General features: G+C 38.5%; 2 protein-coding genes across 5 annotated transcripts in view; both read left to right on the top strand.

Moving 5' to 3' along the window:
- Nucleotides 1-3,678, top strand: part of LOC104356151 (carnosine N-methyltransferase) — a 37,758-nt gene extending 34,080 nt beyond the window's left edge. For 2 of the 3 annotated variants that reach the window (XM_032983860.2, XM_032983854.2), the window contains 2 exons: nucleotides 346-449; nucleotides 736-3,678. In XM_032983860.2, the coding sequence (XP_032839751.1) occupies nucleotides 346-449; nucleotides 736-837 (206 nt within the window). In that variant the 3' untranslated portion in view covers nucleotides 838-3,678. The remainder of the gene's footprint in view (nucleotides 1-345; nucleotides 450-735) is intronic. The other variant, XR_006164878.1, reaches the window with a different exon arrangement.
- Nucleotides 3,679-3,892: 214 nt separating this feature from the next.
- On the top strand, nucleotides 3,893-9,375 carry CUNH9orf40 (chromosome unknown C9orf40 homolog). 2 transcript variants are annotated; one of them, XM_042788071.1, is made up of 3 exons: nucleotides 3,893-4,294; nucleotides 7,208-7,317; nucleotides 8,065-9,375. In XM_042788071.1, exons 1-3 carry the CDS (start codon nucleotides 3,968-3,970, stop codon nucleotides 8,321-8,323), a joined length of 696 nt encoding a protein of 231 aa, XP_042644005.1. In that variant the 5' UTR covers nucleotides 3,893-3,967; the 3' UTR covers nucleotides 8,324-9,375. The 2 variants fall into 2 exon arrangements, with proteins under 2 accessions (XP_042644005.1, XP_032839739.2); XM_032983848.2 differs by lacking the exon at nucleotides 7,208-7,317 and having other exon boundaries at nucleotides 8,065-8,336.
- The last annotated feature ends 2,710 nt before the right edge of the window (nucleotides 9,376-12,085 follow it).

The raw sequence follows: 12,085 nt of genomic DNA on the forward strand, positions 1-12,085 counted from the left end.
AGAATGCAAGCAGAGCTCCTGAGTAGACCACAGCATGTCCCACCTGCTGTTCTGTAGAGACAGCAGTAATGCTAGGCTGAAGAAATTTTAAGATCCAGAAACACAATCTGGTAGGAAATGAGACTTAATTGTTGAATAAGCAGCTGAAATAATCTGTCTTCGTTTTGCATTGATTCTGAAATTCGTTATAAAAATCATATGTGAATAATAGAAATACGTTCTTTTGTCTGTATTTGAATATGTGAGCCTGGATGTAAGCATTCTTGTACTTTCAGTATGTGCTTTTGATTTTTAAAACATTTTTGTCTTTTTGATAACCATTTCCATTGTATCTTTGTACTCTAGGTCCTCTCCTTTACCACTTTGAAAATTTAGGAAATGAACTTTCTATAGAATTAAGCTATGAGGATATAAAAAATGTTATACTGCAATATGGATTCCATATAGAGGTAAGAAGATGCTGTAGTTATAATAAGTAGTATTGTTATAAACCAGACAAACTGCTTTGAATAAACCTGTACCTTAAATTTAGTTCAACATAATGGCATATACTAGTAACGTCTAGGAGGACTAAAGGTTTGTAAGTGTTTTGCAAATTATTGACTTTACTGGGTTTTTAAAATGTTTAGAGGGGCCTCGAAATCTCGTAAGTATGTTGCAATTTCTTTCATATTAAGAGAAACATGTAGAGTTCTTGTAGCAGAGGTGTTTTGAAAACTGCTGCTCTTTTTTCAGGTGGAGAAAGAATCTGTACTGTCAACTTACACTGTGAATGAACTCTCCATGATGAAATACTACTATGAATGTGTGTTGTTTGTGGTGAGAAAACCAGAATAGAAGTGGTATGAACAGGTTAATCAGGAAAAAATGTTGGCTTGAAAGCTGGGAATGAGAACAAAATGGACTGGGTGATGTCTGGACACAACCTCAAATCAGTGGTGCCTTCTTACTCCTACTAGGATTTAGATAGTGTCTATTTTCTTAATATCTGTTGCTATCCAGACATGTTCTATGCCATGCATATTTGTAATATACTTGTGAAAATGGAGGAGGAAATTTTCACATACACAGTCTTTGTGCTTTGGAATGCATTAAAAATAAAAGCAAAAACTTTTTATTGAGAATAGAATTTAATGTTTGCCATAACTAGGCTGCTTCTCTGCATATGCTGCCTCATTTTTCATAGATTTAGAGTAATTTTCTTTTTTCTACTTTCTGATGTTAGGAATGCATAGAGGTGCTTACTTTACTAGCCTTGTCACATTTAGATAAGTATTTCTAAATGTATACTTAAAATACAAAGTGTGAAATGATTTGAAAGTGATAAAATTACTCTTGATAGATAGCCATCAGAGCTGTTAGAACATTTTCTGTGGAACTGAAATGAAGTAGATTATTACACAAATTCTAATCTTTGACTGCACCACTGTTAACAATTTAATCAAAATACAGAACGTATAGGCAGTTTGAAATACTATGTGAAAGCAGAGTCCTGAGTGATGAAAAAGTAGCATGTCACAGAGGAGCAGAGTATGTTAACCTCCGTTCAGGAATAACACAAATTGTTATTAATCTCTTCATGCTGAAAATGAAATATGTAAGATTCTTTGTCATCTTAAAAGAGATTGATTTTTAAGTCACTTATTTACTGCTTAAGCCAAAACAGTGAATCAGTATTTTTTATTAAACATACTTAACAGGAAGTTGTTGTACCTTGAGATTTTCCTAGTTTTTTGGATTTTACAGCAGCTGAGTTTCCCAGACCATGTGTAGGTAGTGCAACAGTTACGCGTAAATAATACCTGCTGTATACCTAATCACCTCTACCTGAGTCAGCATATGTAGGCCAGTTGGTAGACAATTTCCTTGTAATTTCAGGCACTTTACATTTGTGACTTAGGGACTTCTTGGTTCCTTATCCTTATGTTTTTTGGGTTTTTTTCCTGGCAGATGTGGCTTAGGTGAGTATTTAGTCTACAAATCATACTATACAAGAGGCTGAATCCTCCGTCGCTTAGAAGTTACGTACATGAGAAAACATGAACTAATAATTACTGTGCTGATAGGAGGTGTCATGTTAGCCATTTTGTTTTCTTAATATATTGATTACCTTTGTTAGCATTTTAATACATTTTCAAAAATGTGTTACAAAAACATTATGATAAGGAATCAAGGGGTTTTTCATACTTGGGCATAATGGCACTGGACAATAGCTTGCTTGATTCCCATTCTTTCTATCTATTTCTAGATAGAAATGTTTCCCATTATTTCTATTTATTATTTCCATCCCTTTTTTCATGGTGATGGCCTAATCACATTTCTTTAATAGATCTGTTACTGGCTTTTGGATTTTTCCCATTGCGGCCAGAAATTTGTGCCTTTGTTCCTAAATTCTGCAAGAAAGTCTTCAAGGAGGAAAACACAAACTTTTTTTATGGTTTCAACGCTGCATAAGAGAGTGCGTGCCGGAGTGTGTTTCAGTAGTGTGCATCTTTCTGCTTGGAATCCTTATTGAGAGTAAAGTTTTCTCATCTACCTAAGTTTTCAGTTAGCACTTTGCTTAAACTAGTCTTCTTTGAACTCTCTCTTTTTCCTGAAAGTGCACCACCAAGATTTAGCTCCATAAATGAACTGCCAAAGTTCTACCCTGCTTCAAGAAAAATCTGTTTAAAGCTGAAGCACTGCCTTTGCAACAAGTAGATTAAAAATAAACTCATACGCACACCTAAAAATAAAAAAACCCATTGCTTTAATTTCCTTGTTGCACTGTTTATTTTTTGAGGAACTTTGTGATTCTTTGCTTTCAGTCTGATATTTTTCGTTAGGTAGAATATGATTAGTATTTTGCTTGATTTTCAGGCTCCTTGAAATAGGAAAATCTAGGTGAATGTTGATTACACTGTTGCTCAGTAGTATATATATCTGTAATATTGCCCAATTTCTGCCTCCAAGCCAGTCTGTAGTTACACTTGAAATGTGGTGTTCCTGTTTTTCACAAACAGGACATTGAACTCTTGCTTTCTGGTTGAATGTCAGGACCCTTTGTTCTGGTGGTTTTGTTCTTTGCCATGCCACGTTGTCACAAGTGCCATTCTTTGTGTTGTGTTTAGAAAGTATGTTTTTATTTACTGTGATGCGCTTCTATTTTTAATCTAGAAAATGCCAGTTTTCTCTAATGTTTTCCTTTTAAATTGTACAGTTGCATTAAGAGCTGGAAGCAGAATAATCTTGTGAATAAGCTGTATGAGTTAATAGTGTTTTACCAGCAGTCCTATTTATGAGTTCCTAAAAATGCAAGTGGTGAATTTTATGCACGAGAATAATTGTGTATTACTGAATGTGATCACGTTCTTCTTTTCAGTTGTATAGCTGGGGGGGAAAAAACGCTTAAGGTGTTTACAGCCAAAGCCAAGACCATTTAATTTAGGTCACTATTACTACATACAGATTACCGGGTGTAAAATAAAATGCTGCATAATCTTCAGTGTAATACTTCTTTATATGTAATAACTTTGACAAACATAAAGTGTCCTGTACTTTTATTTATATGTAGTGCCCTCTAAATCAGTTACGAAGGAAAGAATGGGAAGTTTCGTGTCTCCGTGTGAACTTCCCCCGATTTTCAGTGTGTGTAATGAACGGGCTGTTTTTTCCTGGGTATTAAAGTTTGCATTATGACTTGCTTTCGCTCATGTGTTTGATTCCGTCAGCCAGGCTGAGGTAAGATGTAGTTTCTGACTGCTTTTCCTAGCCCGGGCGCCCCAGTGCTGTCCGCGGGGTGCCGGCGCCGCGGGGGCGGGGCGGGGTGGGGACCGGGCTCCGCATCTCGCCGGTGGGCGGGGCCGAGCTCCGTGCACCGCCCCCAGTGGCCGCGGGGCGCGCATGCGCCCTCTGTCCGCGCGGCGGCGGTGCGTGCGTTGGCGGGGTCCGCGCGCTCCGCGCAGCCGGCGGCGCTCGGACCCCCCTCATGGCCAAGCGGCGCGCGGAGCCGCTGGTGTGTCACGTGCCCGTCAAGCGGCACCTGCGCGAGCCGCCGACCCCCGCAGCCGCGTCCGAGCGGCGGCCCCGGGGCGAAGCGGCGGGCGCCGGCCCCGCCGCCCCAAAGCGGAAGCTGGAGGAGGCGGAGGCGCCGCCGGGCAAGCGGCCCGGGCTGCGGGGCAGCAGCCCACGCGGGGAGCAGGGGGACGCGGGGGGCAGGCGGCGGCGGCGCGGCGGGCCCGCGGCGTCCCAGGAGGAGCGGACGGTGGAGGGGCGCGCCGGCGGCCGGGTCAAAGAGCGGGCCGCCGCCGCTGAGGTAACGGAGCGGGTCCGGGGCGGCGGGAGGTCTCCCGGGGAGGATGTTGCGGTGCCGCCGTGGGCGGGCCCGGGCACGTCGCCTCCGGGGAGAGAAAATCGTGGGCGGTATTGATGGCGGCGGAGGCGTTACCGCGGGGTCGCGACCTCGGCCCGCGAGTCCCCCGGCCTCTGCCAGGCGCAGCACGGCGCTCTGTGCCCCGCAGCCTCTTCCGTGCTAGTCGGCCGTGGGCCTCCTGAAGGCTATTTTTTTTCTTTATTTTTTCTTCTCCCGAAGCAAAAGAAGTAACATTTCTAGCTTGCTTCACACACGCCCCCGAAAAACAGAGGGAAAACAAACCGTCTGGAGTTTGACTTAAGTCCATCTTTAGCCACATCCCCATCCAAAAGTATGGTGGAAACTTGAAGAGTTTATTTTGATAGCATCTCTGTTGCTTGAGGTTGTCGGTCAGGCTTACTACAGTATCTGACAGCTTTGTTTCTTGACTTTGTTCAGGATGGCCATTTAGTAGTGATACCACAGCTATCTTTAACCGAAATGTCTATGGAAGGCGGGCATCAAGGCAAGGGGATCAGTTATTTAACAGTCAGGACGTACTGAAATGCACAGTTGACTTCTGACATTTCTGGTTAACTTTGAACAATGTAGATTCTTCATCCTGGCCTTGACCACAGTTTGTACAATAGGCCAGAAAACAAAATAAGGTACTAAGAAAGTTTTAGTTTTGCGAAAATAAAATGGTAGGTCAAATTTCATGCCTATCTAGAAGTTTGATATATGTAAAGTCACATTTTCTTCCACCTGGATCTTTTCAGTAGGACCAAAGTATTTGATCCAGTTACATGGAAGTGGCAGAAAGTCTAATCAGGTCAGATGGACTTTGGACTCCATTTTTACACTGGTTTTGAAAAGTTGGGGCCTTTGATAGTACAATAGCCATCTGTGATCTGTAAAGAAAATTCGCGGTTGGTTGGTTGGCTGGGTTGTGTGGGTTTTTTTTTGTGACAGTAGAATTAAGGCACAAAAAAACTGAGGAAAAAACCCCTGTGTTCTGTGGAAATTGTACATCCTTTTTAGGCTGTGCCTTTTAAACACAAGCATATCTTTCATTTTTGAAGAGAATTAGCATCTTCTGAAGCAAAGCAAATTAAACAAATCGAGCGAACCTCTACAGAACAGTTTTACTCCATCGTAAATATGGTGCTGAGTTCTTTACTTATCCCTAGGGCTATTGGACATAGTGTTGTAAGCTTTATCAATGGTAGGAAGGCAGTAAGCCTCTTGAATTTCCACACAGTGAAGGGTATTTCTTTATATAAAGTATTTTTGCAGGACTGTATTTTTAACAGGTTGTTTCCCCAATTACAGTATTGTATAAAAAATATTGTCGCTTTAAAATAAAGCTTGGTTAATGGCAGACAAGAGATGTTTCTTCCACCTTCTGTGTGTCCTACCTGTATGTTTTAAATCTTTCACAGACATATTTCTGATGATGATTTTTACACCTTTCTGAAAATACAGTCATAGGTTGAGATTATTCTTTGCTGTTTTGTGGCTTGCGTAGTTCATTACAGTAATAAGCATGATCAGGATACTGTTAATTTCACACTTATTGTTAAAATTAAGAGCAATTCCAGTTAAATTACAGTTGGCTAGAGAAGAAATAATATTTTTGTAATTTGCAAGCACACCTTTGCAACTAGAGTTGGAAAGTTAACGCTTTGAAAATTAAACAACTTCATCCATAGAAACTGAGCTTTTGTATCTCTAAGCTTGTTGCATGTTACCTACCTTGCTAGAATTTCTTCTCAAAGCCTATGTTGAAAGATATTTAGGTGACTGTAAATATTTGATATTTTATTTTGCATTGTATGTATGAATGTTTAGTGTTTGTGCCTGTCTTTTGTGCTCCTTGGATTTGCTCATTTTCACACTGAATCTTTCTGGGAGGTAGCAATAAACTGAAGTACTGCTGCTTTGGAGACTTCAATGCTCTTGAGACTAATCCTCTATGTGGTCCAAGTCCAAAATTGAGGGTATGCATATTTTTGTGATTATGAAGTTTTAGATTATCTCTTTGAAACAAGAATGCTGTCATTTACTCTGTGCATACAAAGCACCTAACACAGGGGTGTTCTGACTTTAAGGACTTAGCTCTCACGATGTGAGCAGTAACTTGTTAAAATATAAGGGAAGTTCAGATTAGACATGGGGAGAATTTGTAAGGGTACCTGACAGTTTCTGCAACTGTGTTGCTGGAGACTTTTTTCAAAGAACTTGTTAGCCACCTGCCTTCCACAGTTCTCTGTGAGTGATTCTGCCTAGGTTGGAATATGGACTGGAAAATCTTCCCTTTCACGCTTTGTTTTTTGTTGTTAATGTAGTAGAAGAATTTCTGTTTGCAAGAATATTTATGCAAATGTGTGCAACTGCTTATAGTTTGGCTTTCTTCCACTTTCCATATGATCAGTCCTTTTCTTCCTATGGCACTGTATTATTGAACTGGTTTTGGTCTCAATTCCCATTAACAGGAACGTGGTTTTTTTATATTTTCCCTGAAGACAAGATGTTCTTAGTGAGCAAATTCATGTTAGCAGTACTCTACAGGCACAGAGCCATCTTGCTGCTATGAAATGTCTACGCTTTTCATGCTTCTCTTAATAATTACAGGTCTTGAACAGTGTAATAGTTTTGTAGTTAAAACAGGTTTCCTAGTACAACAAATTGTAATGCACTAGAGTTTTGTGGGTAACAAATAGAAAAATGTATTATTTAAATTGAAAGTATGGTGAATTTACATACTTCTGTCTTTTGGGGAGGCAGGGGAAGTATAATTTTTCTAGTATCTGAGATGGTTTAGGGACAATATTTACTGCATTTTTTTGAACATCACATTTTCTTACTCTGTTGCAGAGCCAGCAGATAAAGCATGACGTTTTTCAAGAGCCGTACCAAAATGGTTATACCAGTTTATTTGTTAAAAAGTACTTCTGTTCGGCACCTGTTACAGCTGAGACATTAAAGTAAAATATTTTTAAATTCTCATTGTATGTTAGGAAAAATGCAAACCAGTATTATATGGAAATGCATTACTTTAGGTTTGTGGCAGCATTCAGTGTTTTTTACATACCAGAAGAAAGTACACGCTCAAAACCTAAGAAATGATTTGAGAATTCCTCTTCTTACATGTATCATGGCCACAGAAACATGCATGGATTGGTCAGTGTTTATAACCACACCATAAACAGTGTATTTTCTAACAGATTTTAAAAAAAAAAAAAAAAAAAAAAAGTAAACTTGTGGTGCCATACTAAAGTAGTAGGTAAGTACGTATTCCCCCAGGGTTTTTCTGGTACTACTTAGCAGTTCTTAGACTTTGCCTTCCCTGCCCCTAGAAGAGGACTTCATTTTTCTCATGTATACTTGAGTGTGAAAAGTAGATACAGAAAAGAAGAAATGGAATGTGGTAGAAACACTACACAATGCTTTACTTTTCCTGCAAGTATCATCCTCTGAGTTGATGTAAAATAGCTAAATACATTCTTCTGAATACCAGCTTCTAAATGTGTAATACAAAAATAAATAATGATTTGGTTGAGATTTTCTATGGTGTTTTCCTTAGAAATAGCTCATATTTTTTCTGTGTAAAATGGCTGTTAATATGGAACAGCGGAGTAACTCTTCCTTGTTTCATTTTCTTTGATAGAAGTTTATTATTCTGTACTGCTGTGATACACATTAATGTTTTGTTTATTTGTCTCTTTTCAAAGCAAGAAGAATTCTGTCAGTATAACTCATTCCTGTATTGGAGAGCACCACTGCCTACTATTGATTTGTCTGATATTCAGAACCTGGATGGAGAGACTCCACCAGAAGCTAAAACTCCTTCAAAGACTGATACCATGGAGACTGAAATGGAGACGTGATCAACTGTTTCATAGTTGTACATCTGCTCGCAGGAAACTCGTTTCCATTTGGATTCAGATTTTTCTACTTGGGAGAAGAATAAGCGTGCTTCTGCCTTCTTGAAGAAACAGTGTTCTGTCAGTCTGAAAAAGCAAGTCTGAGTTGTCTAAGTGGATGGGATAATAACTCATATTAGGTACTTAATAGTAAGCTTTCTGGAGGTGTACAGTGTGGAGGAGTCTATGATGTCTAGCAAGGATGCTTGAAAACATGGAGGCAGTCTAAAAGAAGACTACAGAAATTGAGAACTTTGGGATGCAATTAAAAGAAATGGGTGGATATGTTACATGGCAAAAGGAAATGGAGAATCATTTTACCTGTCCTGAATAGAAAGATGTAGCTGTGGTATCTGAAAGCGAAATATTTATCTTCTGAATTTCATCATAAGACACATAAACTGTAGTGATTTTTAGTGGGTTTTTTCCAAGTGATAGCTAAACTGAAAAATAAGAGCCTACCAAAATCAGACACAACATTCCCGTTTCTATGCAAACCAAAAACAAGTGTGTCAGGGAGAGGGAAGGAAAAGGGGATATTTTCTTCTGTAAGCTGCCAATGTTTTGAAAGTTTTTCACATTCTCCTTGTGAAAACGTTTTTTCACCTTCTCCTTTTCACATTACCCAAAGCAGTAGGCAGCCAGCTTTTAGGTTTTTGGTCCGTTCTCAAATTAATGCTATTCTTATCTTTGTGATGTTAAGCCCTGAACCAGTCGGTAGCATCGAAATGACAGGTGTTTGCAGATACATCAAGAAAACTTAATGCAATATAAAATTGCCACATACACTTTTTCAAACTTAACTGAGGTGTAGTTTTTGCACACTGTAGATCTTGAGAAAAAATTTTTACAGAAGTTCATTGAGTTTGGGTTTTTTTGATGTGAAATATGAACTTAATACTTGTCATTTGTAATTTATTTACCAGTTGAAGTACAATTAAAAATACTTGTCTTTAATAATAGATGCTGAAGTTGTATGGGTAGAATGTCAGACTTTGCAAATGTGATTTGTCTTTAAGGACAGCAAACACTGTATTTTTGTTGAAATCACCATTGAAGAAAGCAGCTTGTGAATTTTTTTTTTTTTTTTTTTTTTTTTAGTATGTGTTTGCTGAAGGACAATGAAGTTTTGTCTGTGTGTATTTGAAAACTTTGGGGCTATTACTGTGTGAAGTTCTGACTTTATTTCTTAAGTTTGTTGCTTCTATAATTTTGTCATTTTATTAGATCTTTTTGCTTAAAATAGCTTGTCAGCCCTCGTACTGAAATAAATTTTGAAAATGTTTACTATTTGTGCTATAAGGTATCTGTATTTGTTCATCGCTCACTCATGTAGATTGTTAGGGTCTCTTAGTACACACAGAACAAAGGAGGTGACTTAGTGACTGACGCATTTCATGGTGCTTGTTTGGGTATGCTTCTACCTGATGTCAGATTAGCTGAATACATATTTAAGCAATATTTATTTTTCTCACATGGTTTTAATTACATTTCTTAAGTCCAAATACATGAACTTGTTTTAGGAGGTGCTTTTAAAATGTTTTTTAAAACAAACTCATTTTTTGGCAAGAATGCAACTGCTATTTCATGTTTACTATAACCAAAATAAGTTAGTGAGGAAATAGATTTATTAATTTGTTGAAGGATTAGGTTTGTTGTTGGGTTTGTGTTTTTGTTTGGTTGGCTGTTTTTCACCCTAGATAATATACGCGTTCATATATTTGTGGTTTTCATAATGTTTCACATGAACCAGTATTTTGCATTATTAGCTAGTATCTTTGCAGACATACTTTATTCACTTAAAATCTGCTTGGAGCTTTATACACTGTAGGTATGTCCTAGTGATAGACTGCATTTTAGCATTAAGATTTCTCTCTCCACTCTATTAACAGGACAGAAGAGGTTTTATTACCGTCTTTAAATTGTATATTTGAGCTATTCCCTAACAAAATAATAAGCCCTTTGAAGCAAATTAAACTTTCGCTGTGTTATAGTCCATATGTTTACTTTATTTGCAGTTAGGCTGTAGACAAGCACTTTGCTCTTACCTTGTTCCCTTTGTGAGCTCTGGGTTAAGGGCTGGAATGTTATGGCTACTTTCAAAGCACTTCCAGAGCTGATTAATTTTTTCCATTCATGTGTTTGCAAATTGAGACAAATTTAAAAGTCTTGGAAAACTTTTTGAAATGAAACTGTTAGGGTTAAAGAAAAGGCTGGGCAAGTTAAGGGGGTGTGATCATAGATTACATAAACTTTGCATTAGAGATGCCAAAGGGATAACCAAGACATGTCACTGCTCAGTGTTTGGTGTCTCCAGATACCGTATGTCACTGTGTGCTACCAAAACACTGGTATTGACTTCTGATTCCATTTTTCTAGAGATCTCTTGTTCAAGCGCTGAACATAAAATATAAGTAAGCTTAAGATGTTTTAATTTGCATGTGCATTCATATCCAGCGAGAAGAAAATGTTCTTTTGAAATAAAAATGTCGGCACAAGTTCTAAGGCAGCTCAGGAGTAGCATAATACCTACCAACTGATGATCTTCATTTGATAAACTTTCAGAAAAATATGTTTATATTCTCTCTAGGTAATTGGGAGCTGGCTTTTCTCTAAAATGTTACTCTTTAAAAGGAAGAACCACTGTCACAAGGGTAAGAAAATGCACAGTGTAACCACAAAGGTCGTGTAGGTATTACCAAGGTTGATAAGGCTGTTGCATCTGGAAGTAGCACAGTAGGAGTATGGGCATACTAATGAGAAGTGGAACGCTGGAGTTAAACATGTTTCAGAACAGATCTAAACAGCATAGTACTACCCCGTATGTCAGCCTTCTTAAATTTTCTGTCTCATTCTAAACTGAAGGCCTGTTTTATATGGTCTGATTTGTGTTTGTTGAAGGCCTGCACTATATTTATGGTTCCCAAGATAGATAAGCCTTCAGGAGAAACCTAAAGCTTGGTTCCAGTCAGGAAAGTGAAGAACTACTATGAAGAACAAGCTGCGTTAATGACCACGTCTTGGGTAAGTAGACTGGTAGAAAGAAGAAAAAGGGGAATGGAAGATAGGTGATGATGAAAAAGTAGCATAGCAAATGAGTGCAGGCAGAGTGGGCCCGCAGAGCAATGACATGAAGTAATGTTTTCAGCGTTGGCTCCACCTTCAGCAAAGCAGCATTTACAATAATTTGAATATGGTGATCAACAGTAAATTTATTAGTCTTTTCACTGTTTTGACAGTTACTGCTTGATATTTTTTTTCCTGTTGGCAGGGCGGGGAATTTGATGGGCATTTAAAAAGTACACACTTGTGTATATGGGTAGTTGAAAAATACACGGGATCCTTTGTGTAGAAAGTAAGAGTGTGCAAATGTTTGTTTCCAGGTGGCACCAAAGATAATTACTGTCCAGCATTTGGCAGCTGGTTCCGATTAGGGCAGATTTTATTGTGAGGAATTCATGTGTATTTTTGTGAAAGCATCTGGTGACAGCTACAATAAGAGATGTTGGATAGAATGCATGGACTCATTGTTTGGTATAGCAAAGCTTATGTTCAAAGAAGCATTTCAAAATAGCTGGTGTGCTTGGGTTGGCTTAATTATGTCCATGCCTACAGTTATAACCTTGACTCTCTAGGTGGCAATACACATACACAGTAAACTACAGTGGAACTGGAAAATGTTTGGGGTATGCTTTTATTCTGAACTGCTACTGAAAATTCAGGCAGTGACATCATGAATGTTAATCATTTCCTTACTGTGATACATAAATAAAGGCAGATCAAGCCACAAGTTCCTGATTATAAGGTGACACAAGGTCTTCAGCATAAT

This window comes from Tyto alba, unplaced genomic scaffold (assembly GCF_018691265.1).
Source record: "Tyto alba isolate M040663 unplaced genomic scaffold, T.alba_DEE_v4.0 Super-Scaffold_13, whole genome shotgun sequence".
NCBI classification, from domain to species: Eukaryota; Metazoa; Chordata; class Aves; order Strigiformes; family Tytonidae; genus Tyto; species Tyto alba.